At 38.5% G+C, this 19,070-nt stretch overlaps 1 protein-coding gene across 6 annotated transcripts in view; it reads left to right on the forward strand.

The window, feature by feature from the left end:
* Window positions 1-19,070, forward strand: part of LOC143035818 (uncharacterized) — a 109,387-nt gene that overhangs the window by 32,295 nt on the left and 58,022 nt on the right. For all 6 annotated transcript variants that reach the window (XM_076202827.1, XM_076202828.1, XM_076202829.1 and 3 more), the window contains exons 6-7: window positions 4,452-4,564; window positions 4,695-6,425. In XM_076202827.1, the coding sequence (XP_076058942.1) occupies window positions 4,452-4,564; window positions 4,695-6,425 (1,844 nt within the window). The remainder of the gene's footprint in view (window positions 1-4,451; window positions 4,565-4,694; window positions 6,426-19,070) is intronic.

Here is a 19,070-nt window from a genome sequence, read left to right on the forward strand (position 1 = left end):
ATTTACGGGATAGGATGAAAGCTTCTCGGAGCTGTCAAGAGTTTTTATGAGGGTAGTAGAGCTTGTGTCAGGATTAGAAATGGAGAGAGTGAGTGTTCCAAGGTAAAGGTGGGACTTCGTCAAGGATGCGTTATGTCGCCCTGGCTGTTCAACTTATACATGGATGGGATAGTGCGAGAGGTAAATGCAAGGGTAGTGGGTCAGGGATTGGAGATGGTTAAAGATAATGGAGAAAAGTGGGAGGTGAGCCAGCTGTTGTTTGCGGACGACACTGCGCTTGTGGCAGGATTGGAGGAGGGATTGAGGAAGTTGGTGACAGAGTTTGGGAGAGTGTGTGATAGAAGAAAACTGAAGATAAATGTGGGTAAAAGTAAGGTGATGAGATGTACAAGGGGTGAAAGTGGCAGTAGACTGGAAGTGAGCATTAAGGTGGAAGTGGATAGTTTTAGATACTTGGGAGCAAAAGTGGCAGGAAAAGGTGGAATGAAGGAGGAGGTAGAATGTAGATTGAGAGAAGCGAGTAAATGCCTTGGTGGATTAAAAAGTGTAATGAGGAATAGACATTTGGGAATGGATGCTAAGAGGAGACTGTATGAAGGAGTGATTGTGCTACAGCACTGTATGGAGCAGAAACATGGAACATAAGAGAGGAAGAGAGAAGGAGTTTGAATGTGTTTGAGATGAGGTGTCTGAGAAATATGATGGGGGTTACTAGGCTAGATAGAGTGAGAAATGAGGAGGTGAGGAGGAGAACAGGGGTGGAAAGGGAGTTGGGAAATAGGGTTGATGAAAGAGTATTAGGATGGTTTGGACACATGGAAAGAATGAGTGAAGAAAGACTAGTAAAAGAGGTATGGATGGCATATGTGGAGGGAGTGAACATGAAGGGACGTCCTAGGATGAGGTGGATGGATGGGGTGAAGGGGGCTTTGGGGAAGAGGGGAATGTCTGTTGAGGAAGGACGGGAGAGGACAGAAGACGGGTGCATGGGGAGTGGTTGTATATGGATGATGTTGTGATGCATGAGGTGGAATGGGCAGGGGGATGGGGGGTAAAGTAGTATGTGTGAGCAAAATTTTGATGCAGCCCGAAGGGATTTCTCCCCGTCTTCTCCTTTTATGCATTGGGGGGACGGAGAGTGGGGGTCGCCGATTTAATGAAGCGGCCTTGCTGTGGATGTGCTGTGTCTTGCGACACTGCTTCTGACCCAGGGCAGTGGACAAGGTGCAGGGATGACACATCATCCAGGAGGTGCTAAGATAAGAGGGAGGGTGGAGGGGTGGGGAGTGTATTTAGGGATGGAATGGGTGGGAATGATTTTATGCCTTTTTCTTTTGGCTACCTCCCTTGTAAGGGGGAAAAATCCTTGGTATATGTATGTATGTACAAGGGAGGTAGCCAAAAACAAAGGCAAAAAAAACACTCCCACTCATTCCATCCCCACATACTCCACTCCCATTCTTCCCCCTCCCTCCTTTTTATCTTGGCTCCTCTTGGATGACAGGTCATCCCTGCATCTTGCCTATTGCCTTGGGTCAGAAGCAGTCTCACAAGACACAGCAAGGCCATTTCATTAAATCGGCAACCCCCTCTCCGTCCCCTCATGCAGAAATGGAGAAGATGGGGAGAAATCCCTTTGGGCTGCATCAATTTATTTTTCATGCATACTTCCTCACCCACCCCACCATCCCCCACCCACTCCCCTTCATGCATCACAGCATCATTCATACACAACCATTCTCCATTCACCCCTATCTTCTGTTCTCTCCCATCCTTCCTCAAAAGACAGTCCCCTCTTTCCCAACACCCTTTTACCCCATCCATCCATCTCATCCTTGGTTGCCCCCTTATGTTCACTCCTTCCATCTCTGCCTTCCACACCTCTTTTAATAATCTTTCTTCACTCATCCTTTCCATGTGACCAAACCATTACAACACTCTTTCATCTACCCAATCTCCTAACTCCCTTTCCACCCCTGTTCTCCTCCTTACCTCCTCATTTCTCACTCTATCCAGCCTAGTATCTCGTATCATACTTCTCAGGCATTTCATCTCAAACACAAACTTCTCACTTCCTCTCTTATGTTCCATGTTTCTGTCCCATACAGTGCTGTAGCACAATCACTCCTTCATAGTCTCCTCTTAGCATCCATTCCCAAATGTCTATTTCTCATTACACTTTTTAATCCCCCAAGGCATTTACTTGCATCTCTCAATCTACATTCTACTTCCACCTCTACTTCTCCTTTTCCTGTCACAGTCGCACCCAATATTCAGGAACCAGGGCTGTGGAGTCGGAAGCAATTACGGTGTCACTGGAGTCAGAGTCAGTAAAAATATACCGACTCCGACTCCAGTTAAATTTACACTTTATAATTCTTTCATATAGTCTGTAGAGTTATGCAGTGCACACTCCTTATAAGTAGATTATATATAAAAAAAAATGATAAAATGTAATAAATCTCATCATCGTATCTTCATGGTCATTCCACTAAACCCCCAAAACGTCCTTGTGCAACGCTGGCTTTCAAATTTATACATAGACTGATAAACATCCAAAGTACAGGTAAACGTCGACTTACGATGGTCGCGACTTACGATTGTTCGACTTTACGATGACGACGACGACGACGACGATATGATAATTTAACCCCTTCCATACGGTGCCGTACACGTAGGCGTCATGAGGAGCAAGTGGATTCGCGACGCTGCCATATCGGCGTCTTGATTATATTTATTGTAGTCGCCCCTGTGTTTTTACATTCTCTCAAATGTGCCTTGAATCCCATTCTCTGTGGTTTTCAAAATTCGCGGGTGAAAGAGAGAACGATCGATATAAGCGGTGACTATATTTTATGATGCGAGTATTATTACGTCACGTCGTATGGCTGGCATTGGCTGCTGCCCGCGAGATTTAAGTTCCGTACTGAAAATACATATTATAGTGTTTGAATATGGTAAAAAGGATAGAAATAATTAAATAAACTACTGTACATGTTTAATAGGCTATATTCAGTATCTCTGGTGGTTAATATACAGGTAGGCTAGGTACAGTGACCACGGAACAGTGATACACAAATTGGGGATCGACTTACGATGAAATCGTCTTACGATGGCTCTATCGAAACCTAATGCCATCGTAAGTCGACGTTTACCTGTATTACTTGAATAAATTGGATAAACACCTCCATTTTACACCTTCTGTTGACACACAGTCACGGGAGCTGTAATATTCCTGTCAAGTTCCATATGCGTCGTTTCCATCACTCCATCAGTTTGGTGGTTTCTCCCACTGCTGTGTTGCCAAACAGTAGGATAATTATGATTTCAACTGTAGACTTATGCAATAATACTATTTCTTCTCTCCTTTTCCCTTCTTTGTCCCCTCTATACTTTTTAACATTGAATTATTGAAATAAGGATATTTAAAGTTGAAAAAAATGTTTCACATTTCAAACATGTTCAGCTGTATCTTGTATTGTACTTGTATCGATAAGATCGGTTCCAGAACCAGAGTAATGTCCATCGCAGTAATCACATAGCAGTACCAGTATGTAGTTAAATCAAGAGGTACATTATAGAATCTTTATTTTACTGAATTTTCTTCATTTTCCTTTCAAAAAATCTCTACTTCAGTAATAAAGTATTAATGAAGAGGTCAAACATAGGAAAGCCACACTATAACATATATCTTTATTCTTTGATATAAACCAGTTATAATGATATAAGTCTACTCAAGATTGGAATTGGAGCGTATGTGTGTTGTATAGGCTTTATAAAATATGTAGGCCATAATCGGTTAATTACATGAAGAGGAGTCAGAGTCAGTGGTGCCAAAAATAGAGGAGTCGGAGTCGGAGTTGGTGGTGCCAAAAATAGAGGAGTCGGAGTCGGAGGTTTTGTGTTCCGACTCCAGAGCCTTGTCAGAAACTATCCACTTTCTCCAGTCTCTCTCCCTAAAACTCACCTCTAGTCTGCTGCCACTTTCTTCCTTTGTACATCTCATCACTTTACTTTTACCCATTTCAACTTCCATCTTTTGCACACCTTTCCAAACTCTGACTCTAACTTCCTCAATCCATCCTCTGATCCTGCAACAAGTGCAGTATTGTCAGCAAACAACTGGCTCATCTTCAACTTTTCTCCATTTTCTTACATACATACATATACCAAGGCTTTTTCCCCCTTCCAAGGGAGGTAGCCAAAAAGGGAAAGGCATAAAAACACTCCCACCCATTTCATCCCTAAATACACTCCACACCCCTCCCACCCTCCCTCTCATCTGAGCACCTCCTGGATGACGGGTCATCCCTGCACCCTGCCCACCACCCTGGGTCAGAAGCAGTGTCGCAAGACACAGCACATCCACAGCAAGGCCGCTTCATTTAATCGGCGACCCCCCCCCCTCTCCGTCCCCTCCATTTTCTTAGATATGAAAAATCTTGTTACAGGTTTGTCCTCATCGTTCATGGGAATCCATGAAAGAGCATTTTCGCAAAGTCATTGTGCACAGAATTAATGAGTTTGACGTAGATGTATCAACAGCAAAGAAACTGTGTAGGCTGTAAGTATGTTATTAACTTGTATCTTGAAAAAACATGTTATGTTCACATATGTTTTTCTTTGTTTGGTTGAGTGCTCAAGAGAGATTTCTGAACTTCAGAAAAGTTCTAATGATTAATATTTGTTTACAGATACCTAACACCAAGTGAAATGAAATCGAGATTTAGTGATTCATCAAGTAAAGAGGAAGAGGAACAAGCAAATAGTTCAGCCAGGGCTCCAGATTTGCAATGTTCTAGAGTGGGTAGCATTGAGGAAGTTGATGAAAATAATAGTAATGAAATGAGATACAAAGGAAAAAATACAGATGATGTTGATCACACAGAACCTGTTAAGCGGATCAAACTACGTGAAATGGGTACAGTAAATAATACTAACCATTATGTAAATGAGGCATCATCAAATAGTGCAACTAATACAAATACTGAGATTTTATATCAGATAAATGAAAAACAGCCAATTTCAACTCTTTCATCCCCAGATAGATCTGTGGCAATGAGAGATATTTCTTCTGAAAATGAAAATAATACAACCAATATGACTCCTTTGCAGTTGAGTGAAACGCAACCATTCTCAGTGAACTTGTCTCCAAATACATCCGAGACAACAGAAGAAGATAATGGAGAACTATCTCCAGTTATTAATGTATCTTTACAAGATATATTTACATTCCAAAAGGAGGCAGTTACACAAGAGAATAATAACCGTGGTGAATCTTTTCCTGCAGAAAGTATAGTTTTAATGGATTGTGCTAACAGTGGCAAAGATATCCCTGCTGCAGTTAGTATCTCTATTGAGGATCGCACAGATCATCGTTTTATTCATAAAAGTATGTCAGAAACTTTACCATCAGCAGCTCACTCTCAAGACATGCAGAAAATCCCACTTCATAATTCATCTAATACCAAAAAAGATGGAAATAATGCAATTACTTCCACAGTCCAATCCAATAACTCTCATTCTTGTATATCGCAAATCAGTTCAGAAACTGCTCAAAATGATACAATTCAAGATTCTATTATGGAGGAAGATTCAGATAAACAAAACCAAGAAATGCTCTTACCTCTTGGTATTCCCATCAACATCAAAGAAGAGCTGCCTGATATAAGTGATACCGAAACATTGGTTTTTTCATCAGAAGAGGAATATTTGGTTCATCAGGAAAGAATTAAGGAAAACTTGAGTGACTCTGGAGCAGAGCTATATAGTTCAGAGCAAGAAATGTCTGCTGAAAGAACAAATTTTTGCCATGAAATGCTCAATTTGCCTCAAAAAAGGGGTTACCAAGAAGACAAAGAGAGATTTACAAAGAATTCAATAAAGTCTAACTTTCAGTGCAGAAAGAGTGGGATTGAGAACGAAAGTGATAGTTCAGTTTCTTCTGATGAAGTTGTCATTCGAAGACCAAGGATAAATCGTAAGTTGCATTTGATGCAACACAAGTGCACAGCAAGGTTCGAGACAAAGAAATCAGTTGTTTTACTTAAAAGATTAGATCTTAATGAATATGAAAGGATAAGTAGGAATGGCATTTATAGCTATATCATTGATGATTCATGCCATTCAGAACCAGATGGCTTGCAAATCAACACTAGAAATAAAGTAAACATTTCTAATCAAGATTTCATAGAATCTTATACAGATGAGGAGGTGATTCAGAAAATGCTGTCAAAGAGAACAACAAGGCATAACCCTAAAAGAACACATAAGGAACAAATGACTGTAGATAATTCTTCAGATTCAAAGCATTCAGATGACAGTTCATGCGCTGATAGTAATGATGATGCATTTGAAATCCCAGAATCTGATAGCTCCATTCACATTTGTGAAGATGATCAGCCTAAAGGCAGCTCAAAGACATGGTAATGTACACTTTAAAATCTTTATTTTTATGTACAGGTATATATGTGTTATGTGGTTAGTTGTTATTTGCTTTATAGATTTATTTGTTTTATGGATTAGTTTAAGTGGATGAGGAAGGGATTCTCTATATGATAAAATGATGGAGGTAAACCAGTTTTGACTATCAAATTCTGCTTTGGAAATGCTATGCTTTAGTCCATTGCCCCTGACCCCAGCAATATAGTGGGGGTCAGAAATGATCCTTCATCTTCAAAATGCTGAGATGGAAGGGATATTATTACCTTTTAATTGAGGATGAAGTATTTACCTACTTAGTTGTATTTACCTAGTTATATTCTACAGGAAGGGGAGCTATGCTTGTGGTGTCCTGTCTTTGTATCTCACAACATCTAGTTTGTTCTTAAATTCATGTATAGTGTTTGCATACACTATTGTTTTGTCCAGTTTGTTCCAGACATCCACCACTCTGTGTGGAAAGCTGTTCTTTTTCAGATCTCTTCTATAACTGTATTTACCTAGTTGTATTTTACAGGAAGGGGAGCTATGCTTGTGGTGTCCCGTCTTCATATCTCATTTTATCTAGACTGTTTTTAAATTCATGTATTGTTTTTCCACACACCACTTTCTCATCTAACTTGTTCCAAATGTCTATTACTCTGTGGGGAAAGTTGTTCTTTTTCAGGTCTCTTCTATAACCGTCTTTCTTGATTTTCTTTCCGTGTCCTCTTGTATTTCTACTATCCCATTCTATTAGATCCTCTCTTCATATGATAGTTCTGAGAGTGTTGGTGCCAATTTTGTAATTGCTCTTTGTATTCTTTCAAGTTTTGTTATACATTTTTTTGTGCTTGGTGACCACATCGTCGCTGCATGTTCCAATCTTGGTCTTATCAAAGTGATTAGTATTTTCTTCACCATTTCTTCATCCAGGTATGTAAATGCCTCTTTGATTGTTCTTATTAAATTATAAGTTTCTCCAAAGATTTTGTTTATATGTTTCTTAGGGGACATATTATTCATAATAATGACTCCCAGGTCCTTCTCATTTTCTACTGTTTTTATTTCTTCTTCTCCCAATTTATGTGATCCCACTATTCTTTTTTTGCTTCTTCCAAATTCCATTATACTACACTTCTTAATATTGAACTCACAATAGTGACTCACAATCTTCTTCAGTGTTCACTATTTTCATCAATTTTGCATGATCAGCAAAGAAGCTCACATAAATTTCAATTTCTTTATTCATATCATTAATATATATAGCAAACATTATTAGGGCCAAAACTGTTCCTTGTGGAACACCACTTATCACATCATCCCAATTAGAGTGTTTGTCTCTTATTACTGCTCTCATTTTTCTTTCATGCAAGAAGTCTTCCATCCACTTCAGCAGTTTGTGCTGTATTCCTCCTGCAGTTTCTAATTTTTTAAGCAACTTCTTATGTGGCATACATATACCAAATGCTTTTTCCCCCTACACGGGAATAATGTGGCACCTCATCAAAAGTTTTTTTCAGGTCTAGAAATGCACAATCAGCACATCCATCTCTCTTTTGTATTACATCTATTAGCCTTGAATAGAAACACATTAAGTTTGTGACGCATGATCGTACTTGTCTAAATCCAAATTACCTTGGATTCTTTCAATGAACTGTTTATTAGGCTATGTATTTTGTCTGTTAGTTCATTCCTGCATTCTATCAAAATCCAGTTTGCTATTTCATCTGGTCCATGCGATTTTCTGACATCGAGATTACTCAAGTGTTTCATTATTTCATTCCTTGATACTTCTATCTCTTTCATAGGGGGGACTTTCTCTTCCCATTCAATATTCTATTTTTTAGAGTGCATGTACTCCCTTATAAACACAGATTTAAAATGCTTGTTCATAATTTCTGCCATTTCTATTTCCTCTATGTATTCAACTCCTTGTCGTAGTTTCTCTAATTCTTGTTTGTTTTTCAGTTTGTTGTTTACAAATCTGTAAAATAGTTTTGGTTGATTTTTACATTTTTCTATGACATCTTTTTCATATTTTCTCTTTTCTTCTCTGCACACTTGTACATATTCATTAATATAACTAGTATATATTTTCCATTTTTCAAGTCTTTTGTCTTTTTTTCATTTTATCCAAGCTTTGTCTTTTAACTCCCAACATCTTTTGTTGTACCAGCACTTTACATATTCTTTTTCTTGTTTTTGTCTTGGGACATACTTTTCCATTCCTTTATAAAAAGAATTCAAAATATTCCATTTCTCTACTGTTGTTTCCTCCTTGTGTATTCCTTCCCAGTCTGCTTTTGAAAGAATTCTTTTAATTTATCAAAATTTGTTTTTTCATACATCAATCTTCCCTTTCTATATTGTTCTTTTTTCATGTATTTTTCCTCATTTAGTTCCATTTTAACCAATATGTGGTCAGTTTTACTTATTGGTGTCTTATGTTCAATCTTGTCCACTATTTCAGGTTCTGATGTGATTATTAGGTCCAGTCACAATGGTTCTTCCTCATTTCTATACCTAGTATTCTCTTGAATCCATTGCGTCATTGTATGTTCTATGATCATATCAAGTAGTACATTTCCCCATAAGTTGTTGTTGTTGTTGTTGTTGTTGTTCCCTAGACTGTCTGTCCGAGCAGTCCCGTCTCCCCAAGGAATGCCACAGCCGAAACTGGGTTTTCCCACAAATCCTTTATAGAGTGTATGTTGTGTTGTCTGCGTGCATGATTGTGTATAATGCAGTCTTCCATTATGTGTTGTATGGTATGGGGTGAAGTGTTACATCCTTGGCAGCTGTTCACAATGTGGTCATCCAGCCTCTTCTGGTAGCTAAGAAGTGCTGGGTGGTGGCTGCACTGCAGTCTGGCCAAGTGGACTCTGTCCTTTCGTGGGAGAGAGGATTTAGAAGGGTGGATATCAGGGGGTCTGGCATGCAGCAGTGTATTAATGGAGCGGTGAGAGATATGATTATGAATGTGTTTCCGGAGGCCGGCATTTGGTGGTTGTGGAGGAAGAGAAGAGAGTATCTGTGTGTGATACAGGTCTTTGGGTGTTATTTTAATGTTTCTTGGTGTGTGTGGGTGTTCTGCTATGTAGTGTAGCAGGTGTTATGTGTTTGTGGTGGCTGCAGCAAGTGTTTGTGTGCCTCTCATGTCGAGGTGGTCCTTGACTTTGAGGACTTTTGTTTCATGGTGTAAATGGTCTGTAGGTGTTGTATTTGTGCAGCCTGTAATTGTTTTTAGAGCTTTGTTTTGTATGATTTGAAGGGTGTTGTGGTGTGTCTCACTGAGATTAGGAGCCCATGCAGGACTCGCATAATTCATCACTGAGCGTATGCATTGTTTGTATATTGTTATATTAGTTTTTTTTGTTTTGTTCAAATGTTGTTCCAGTGATTGACTTAAGTGCGTTAAGTCTGGGTGTGCATTTGTTTTTTATGTTTGTGATGTGTTGTTTGAAAGACATGGATGTATCGTATGTTACACCAAGAATTTTCGGTGTGTTCGTGTGTGGTATTAGAGTGTTGTTGATGTAGAGATGAGGTATGTATTTGTGTTCTTTTGTCCAATTGGTGAGAAGTGTTGCTGTAGATTTGGTTGGAGCTATTTTGAGTCTGTTTGTGATGAACCATGTGTTGAGTGTATCAAGGTATGGCTGGATTATTTCTGCAGCTTTGTCTGTGTTATGATGTGTGCATGTGATTGTTATGTCGTCTGCGTAGGAAGAGATTTGTATTTCTGAGGTGTTTGGTGTGGGTAAGTCATGCATGTATAGATTAAAGAGCGTGGGGGATAGAACAGAGCCCTGTGGTACTCCATTCTTAATGTTTCTGATGTGCGATGATTGGCCATTATATGACACGTAAGCATTCCTACCTGCCAGATAATTGGCCAGCCATCTTTTGGTGTTATTGTGCATGTCTGTGTTATATATTTTATTTGTTAGGTTGTAGCCAGCCCTGGCCACTGGCTCTACGCAGGTGGCACCGATCCCCCATAAGTTGTTGTTGTTGTTGTTGTCGTTCCCTAGACTGTCTGTCCGAGCAGTCCCGTCTCCCCAAGGAATGCCACAGCCGAAACTGGGTTTTCCCACAAATCCTTTATAGAGTGTATGTTGTGTTGTTTGCGTGCATGATTGTGTATAATGCAGTCTTCCATTATGTGTTGTATGGTATGGGGTGAAGTATTACATCCTGGGCAGCTGGAGCCGCAGCGTCTACATTGTGGGACCACCCCCCAACCCCAAGAGTTGGGGGCCAAACGGCGGCAACCAGCCCTGGCCACCGGCTCTATGCAGGTGGCACCAATCCACAAGAGGAGCTACGACTGCCTTGGGGAATACCACAATCCCCATAAGTTGTCTCCACCATTTACTGTCATCTCTTCCCAGCAGATTTCTTTACAATTAAAGTCACCCATTATAACTATTCTTCCTCCATCTTCCATTATCTTATTTAGTGTTATCCTTGTGTCTTCTAACATACTTTTGTGTTCGCTCTCTTCCCACAAGGCCGTTTTAGGAGGCACATAATTTACTACAAACTTTCTGCTCTTCCTATCCCTGTCCTCCACTTCCATCTTAATCATCTCTACTCTATTCTTTCCATATGTGACATTCCTCACATTTATATCCTTCTTAGTCAGGAACATAACTCCACCCCCTTGTTTTACCTCTCTGTTTCTAGTCCAATAATTATATGCACCATGTTGGGTGGTAGTGGACCTTTCAATTTTGTCTGTACAATTTCCATTATGTCTGGTTCTTTTTCCTTCAGATAATCATTCAATTCGTTCAAGCCTGTTATTAATCCATCTATATTTGCGTAAGACACTTTAAATTTTCTGTTACTTCCATTGTGTTTTCTGTTTCCCTTCTGTTTTCCTCTTCTATGAACCATTTCTTCACTTTCATATTCACTACTCTCCAATAGAATTTCTCTTTTTCTGTCTGTTCTTTTCTCATTTTTTTTCTTTAGCTTCTAGTCTTTTTGTCTTCTCATCCTCTCTTTCCTCTTTATTCATCCATATCTTTTAATATTGCTCACTGTCTGCTAGTTTCCCTGTTTTTCCTAAGATATTCTCTGCTGTCATTTGTGACCTGAATTTAACCTTAATTTGTCTGTTCTTATCTGTATTGTATTTCCTGAGCCTATACATTTCTTCTATTTATTTCCCTATTTCTGGTTCATCTTGAACTACCTCTAATATATTATTTACTTTTTTGTTTTCCCCCTTTATTCTTGTAGTCCTATTTAGATTACAATATACTTCTCTTCCATCCCTAATATAATCATACATATCTTTTTATCTGCTAAGTCTCTTACGATATTCTCCTTTTCCCTCATCACTTTAATAACTGTGTCCTTAGTTTGTTCTTTCATCTGCTGTTTCATTATACCTCTAAATTCAATTTTATTGTTCTCTTGTACTTTCTTCCAACCACTTACCTCTTTTGCTATGGACTCTTTATTCTCTTTATTACTTCTCTTTAATTCCTCATTCTCTTCCTTTACTTCTCTTAACTGTCTTTTTAATTCTACTATTTCTTTAGTTAGGTTCTGATTATCCTTCTTTAATTCTTCCAGCTTATCAACTCTTTGAGTAATTAACTTTATTTGTTACTTAGCTTCCCAATTTTCATTAATTTCTTTTAGTTTCTCTTCTAGATTTACTAGTTGGGGGAAGTTTTCATGTCCTCCCTCATTAAATCCATAGAAATAGTTATTTTCACTTTCCACTGCACTGCTCTTATCTTTGTTTCTATTCTTTACATTTTTGCTAATCCCTTCATCTTCATTATCACCCGGTCGCTGTTTGTTGACATGGCGTCTAGCTTCCTGGACCCAGTCTTCCTCATTTCTTTCCATTTTCCTCAGTAATCCCTCCCTTTCTCCTTTTTCATCACCTTCCTACTACACCTCGAACTTTCCCCTTCCCTATAAATACAACACAGGTACTTCCTTGTTGTGATCCTCGAAATTCTTGGATAACTCCGGAGTCCGAACTTCACTGCCACTTTGACCAACGTGTGTGCATGCATGCACATGTTAAGATGCTTGGCAAAGGTTTGGAGCTAGTAAGTGATAGTGGAGAGAAATGGGAGTTGAACCAGTTGTTTGCAGATGACTGTGCTTGGTAGCTTAATTGAATGATAAACTAAAGTACAGTAGTTAGTCATGGAGTTTGGGAGGATATGTGACATTGAATGACCAGTGAAGGGGAGGTATAATAGAATAGCAAGTGAGATTGTTTAATGTGTGCCTAAGAGAGGGAAGTGTTAAACTGGACTAGAGAGTTCATGTAGAGTTCTACTGTACAAAGGAAGAGGGCAAATGTGAATGTAGAAGTTATAGTCTGTTAAGTGTAGATAGTAAGGCATGTGGGAGAGGATTAGGAGGGGAACAGAATTAACTAGGGAAGTTCAATGTGGGTTTAGGAGAGGAAGAAAGTGCATAATCAAATTTATACAATAAGACAAATATGCAATATATATATATATATATATATATATATATATATATATATATATATATATATATATATACATATATATGCAAGCAATCACATCACCATAATACAAAAATGCAAAATAACCACAGGAGAAGGGAAACTTGTAGACAGTAAGTACTTTCGTATATTACATCTTCAGACTAAATGACAGATACAGAGTTGTGTTTAAATGTATCAGGTGGCAACCATAAGGGGGTGACAATACAATGCGAGGTGGGAGGATGACCTTACCTCTATCGACCTGACCAACACATAGGCTCAATCTGGCGGAAAGATCTTGGTGACCATTTGGGTTACCAATTTATCACATTTAAAATGACCATAGCTTAAGTTTATGTTCTTATCAAACGTGCCTGATAAAAGCAACACCTTGGTTATTATGGATAAAAGTGATTATGATAACAAAGTAATTGATCATTTACAAGATAAAAACAGTTATTCTGAACTCAACAAAGATCCTAGTGACACAGTTAATAAGAATTTCCATAAAGAATTAAAAACATTACTTAAAGATAGAGAAGATTTGATTAAATATTTCTCTACACAAAATCCTTTAACACCTTATTTGTATGGGCTCATTAAAACTCACAAACCAAGTAATCCCATTAGGCCCATCATCAGTTCTGTAGGCTCTGTAAGCTATAAGCTTTCTAAGTGGCATGTGATAAAGCTTTCTCCATTTGTAGGCACTATTTCTAACTCATTTATTCAAAATAGTGAAGACTTGATTAAAAAGATTAAATCTCTCGACATTGATCCTTACAATTTAGTTAGTTTCGATGTTATTGGGTTCTGTACTCATGTCCCAATTCAAGATGTTTTAACCTTTCTCCAAAATATTCTAGGTAACAGTATTGATGGTATCCCTTGTAAAATTTTTATAAAATTAATAAGTCTGTGTGTAAATAATTCTTCTTTTGTCTTTGAGGGGAAATATTACACACAGATCTTCAGGATGGCTATGGGAAATCCTCTTTCACCAGTTTTAGCTAACATCTACATGGAATATTTTGAAAAATATTTATTACCTACTATTAAAGATGAAAAAGTTATTTGGTTCAGATATGTAGATGATGTTTTGTGTTTCTGGCCTGATAACCAATCTTGATGATTTCCTTATTAATCTAAATTCACTGGTACCCTCAATTAACTTCACTCTTGAAATAGAAAATAACAATAGTTTGCCCTTTTTAGATGTTGAAATAATTAGAGATAATGGTACTCTGAAAACAAAAGTCTATAGAAAACCTACCAGTATTCTTTCCTATGTTCATTTTTATTCCAATCACCGTATCAATGTAAAAAGCTCAGTATTTATTTCCATTTACTTGAGAGCTTACAGGATTTCATATCCTGAATTTATTGATGAAATTAGAACTGTCTGGAATATTGGGGAAAAGTTAAAATAGCCCACTCATATTCTTAATCAGTGTCACAATACCGCCAAGAAATGCTTTTACAAAACTTGCAATCAAGAACAAGGAAACCATAAACAGCTTAATACACTTGTTCTTCCTTTTCATGAAAATTTTCTAAGTATTGTCAACCTACTCAAAAAATTGGATATCAAAGTAGCTTTTAAATATGACCACACCATTAAGAAAACTTTAATCAAGAACAGCCCTCCTAACAACAACGGTGTGGTCTATAAAATTCTTTGCCAAGATTGTAAAAAATTTTATATGGGACAAACCGGGAAAAACTTGGAAACAAGGATTTCCCAATATAAATATAGTGTGAGATCTGCCCTGGAAAATAATGCGTTATTTCAACATAAAGCATTATACAACCATCATATTGATTGGTCTAAGGCAACAATTTTAGCCAAAGGAAAAAGCCTACAAGAAAGAAATATAATAGAATTCTGCTTAATATCAGGCACGTTTGATAAAAACATAAACTTAAGCTATGGTCATTTCAAAAGTGATAAATTGGTAACCCAAATGGTCACCAAGATCTTTCCGCCAGATTGAGCCTTATGTGTTGGTCAGGTCGATAAAGGTAAGGTCATTCCCCTTTCTCGCATTGTATTGTCACCCCCTTCCCCTTCCTTCCACCCCAATGGTTGCCACCTGATACTTACATTTAAACACAACTCTGTATCTCTGTCATTTAGTCTGAAGGTGTAATATACGAAAGTACTTACTGTCTACAAGTTTCCCTTCTTTGGTTATTTTGCATATACAGTATAAGTTCTTTTAACCGCCACGAATGGGACCAAAGACGTGCCGGAAAGGGGAAATCCCGGTTATGAGAAGGAATATTAAAAAAATACATTTATTGCCTTTATTCATAGAGTACTTAAATAAAATTCATTCAGTGGCTTCACTTTTGTTGTTTATTTATTTACATACATATACCAAGGCTTTTTCCCCCTTACAAGGGAGGTAGCCAAAAAGGGAAAGGCATAAAAACACTCCCACCCATTTCATCCCTACATACACTCCACACCCCTCCCACCCTCCCTCTCATCTGCCCACCGCCCTGGGTCAGAAGCAGTGTCGCAAGACACAGCACATCCACAGCAAGGGACGGGGAGAGGGACTAGGCATCCTTCTCCCTGTAGCCCCATGGGGCACACATCCTAAAGAGAAAAGTTTATTTATTTACCAGTATATTTATATTTATTTATTTTCATGAAATCACGTATGTCTCTGTGTTTAGAATGTTTGTCTCTGCATTAAAAATTAATTTTGAAGACAGTGAAAAGACATCACGTCGTGAGTACCCATGTAGGTGCACTGCTCCGCACACTTGATAAATGTTGCCAATCCTTTAGCGGCATCCTTCCATATTACTCTTGGCTTTGAGTCATCTTCCTCTTCACTATCAGCCTCTGTTTCCTTACCATGCTTCTCCTCAATCACTGCCTGAATGATTTCTGCGTTGTAGATCTGGTCTGGTGTGAGATCATGCTCGGCAACCAACTTAGCAAACCTAAGAGGGAAAGAAGATTAGAATGCATCCATGTAGCATACACTAAAAAATAGAGATGTGAATCTTTCTTTATCTTTGTCATGACGGCAAACGTTAATGAATGTACCTGTCTATGAATTCCTCAGCAGAAGGTTGATATGCAGATTTTGACTCCCCTGACACATCAAGTTTGCGTATTCCATGGCGAATCTTGAATTTGTGTAGCCACCCTTCAGAGAACTGACACGTATCTTCAATCTCCATCTTCGTGGCAAAGTCCTTAGCTTTTTCTCGAAGAATCGGGCCCGATATCGCTGCTCCTTTTGACCGCTTCAGGCAGAACCACTCATACAGCACCTTGTCTAAAGTGTCCACACGTTTTTGTTGTAGGGTGCAGTGTTTCTTGGCAGCTTTAGGGGAATCTGTTTCCTTGAGGAAGTCCCATAACTTCTGGCTTTGGGCCTTGATGTCGTATATAGTAAACGAACCAATGTTAAACTCTTCCATTAGTAGCTTCCTGTTCTTTCCTTTATTCAGGTGCTTGCAGATTTCCACCTTCTGCTGGAGAGTAAGCACCACATGCTTCCGCTTGTTGACTACCTTTGGCATGATGAAATGGCTTGGAATGACTGTACTGTATGAACATACGTGCAAAACTGACAGGAGTGGGTGTAGTGTGCAGCTGGGGGAGGCGGGTCAGCTCGCTCTCATCTCACCAGCGCTGCGTGGGCGTGACTCATGTGCACGTGTTGCGAGGCTCGTTTGCGGATGCGTCGGTGCAGCGCTAGCCACCTCGCGGCAGCGAGTTCCTGAAAGTGCGCTCCTTTGTTTGCTGTCAGTGTGTGTTTGTGTGTTGAGAGAGTTGCTAATAGACAGTCGCATGCTTAACATCAGGTGTCTTATTACAGTGGACACTGGGCCTGATGGAGCGGCAGGATTTGTGGGAGATGGCGGGAAAGATGCACGCTACCTCTGGTGGCGGTGGGAGTGGCGCAGGAATTTTAAATTTTATTTTTTCGAATTTTTACATTTTTATACAAAATTGTTATTTCCTCGTGAATAATATGCTGGTTTAAGAAGGAACCAGATACGAGAATAATGGATAAAAGAGCTTTTACTGTATATATATATATATATACAGGTAAACGTCGACTTACGATGGCCGCGACTTACGATTTTTCGACTTTACGATGACGACGACGACGATATGATATATTTAACCCCTTCCATACGGTGCCGCACACGTAGGCGTCATGAGGAGCAAGTGGATTCGCGACGCTGCCATATCGGCGTCTTGATTATATTTATTGTAGTCTCCCCTGTGTTTTTACATTCTCTCAAATGTGCCCTGAATTCCATTCTCTGTGGTTTTCAAAATTCGCGGGTGAAAGAGAGAACGATCGATATAAGCGGTGACTATATTTTATGATGCGAGTATTATTACGACACGTCGTACAGCTGGCATATATACGTACGTCAGGATGATAATACATACATGTATATAAAAAAATACATATTATAGTGTTTGAATATGGTAAAAAGGATAAAAATAATTAAATAAACTACTGTACATGTTTAATAGGCTATATTCAGTATCTCTGGTGGTTAATATACAGGTAGGCTAGGTACAGTGACCACGGAACAGAATGATACACAAATTGGGGATCAACTTATGATGAAATAGTCTTACGATGGCTCTATCGAAACCTAATGCCATCGTAAGTCGACGTTTACCTGTATATATATATATATATATATATATATATATATATATAAATATATATATATATATGTATATATATATGTGTATATATATATGTATATATATATATATATATATATATATATATATATATATATTTTTTTTTTTTTTTTTTTTTTTGACAGAAAGGTATTATGGGATGTGTTGCAGCTGCATAAGCTAGGCAGAAATCTGTTGAGGCCAGTCAAAAGATTTGATTAAGTAGTTGTGTTTGTGTGAAGTTAGGAAATGGAAAGAGTAATCTGAAGTTAAGGTGGGGCTGCACAAGAGTTATGTAATGCCACTAGGTTATTCAATGTGTATGCAAGGGTACTAGGCAGGGATTTCAAGCATGTGAGAGTGGAGGGAAGTGGAAAGTGAGTCAGTTGCTCTTTATGGATGACACTCCATTTGTAGGTGATTTGAAGGATAAAAGGGAGTATTTAGTGGCAGTTTGGGAGTGTTTATGAGAGGAGGACTCTGAAAGTAAATGTGGACAAAGGTAAGGTGATGAGACATACAGTGGGTGAGAGTGACAGTCAAACACCCTCTATCCTCCTCCACATTCAACAAACCCATGAAGTACTCTACCAGTTTACCCATACCACCTTTACCCCCATTAGTATCTGCCTGCCTGTCAACACCCTTTACCTTCTCTCCACCTGACTTGCCCAATCACTCTTTTTACTTCCCATTTTTTTTTAATTCTCTTTCAAACTTCTGCCTCACATTACATTTGCTCTCTTCCTAGCCTTCCTTACCTTGTGTTTTGCTTCCACACACTTCATATGCTGCTGTACTTCCACTTAGCAGCCAAGCTTCATATGCTTGCATTCTCCCCCCACTACTTTAATCCTATCATTTGCTGGCTCTTCCTCTGCCCCCCCCCCATCCTCTTTATCCCACATTCCTATTACCCATTTTTCCTGAAGTTCTGTTTTTCTTTTCTTCACTATCTCCCATCCTTCTCTCAGCATCTGGTATTTCCTCTTCTTCTTTGTTTAATTTGCTCACCTCCAGCACTTCTCTACCTCCTTCATTTTTCCTCCCTCTCCACTTTACTTTCACTCTCAATTTCCTTTGTACCAGATCCCCTCTTCTCTCTTCAGAATATTTAATTTCCAGAACTCTTCCAATTATCCTTTTGGGTACCACCAGAGCTGGGCACCAGTCCATTAATCCATTAATCATTAATTAACAAAGTTAAAATTTTCATTAATGGACTAACTTTTAAGTTAACTTTGAAAATCATTAATAGACTAATTAACTTCCATTAAATTAGCAACTTCTGTTAATAGTCTGTGAACTTCATACATAAACTTTTCCTTATTTTTAGAATTTTAGTACAGATTCTTACAAGAATATGACAACATAATTGGATAAATCATTGTAATGCTTTCCAACAAAATGAATACTTTCACTATCAATTTCCTTTGTACAAGATAATGACCTGATCCCCTCTTCTCTCCTCAGAAT

The sequence above is a fragment of the Oratosquilla oratoria genome, chromosome 19, assembly GCF_046742065.1.
Source record: "Oratosquilla oratoria isolate Oo_2021 chromosome 19, ASM4674206v1, whole genome shotgun sequence".
Lineage (NCBI taxonomy): Eukaryota > Metazoa > Arthropoda > Malacostraca > Stomatopoda > Squillidae > Oratosquilla > Oratosquilla oratoria.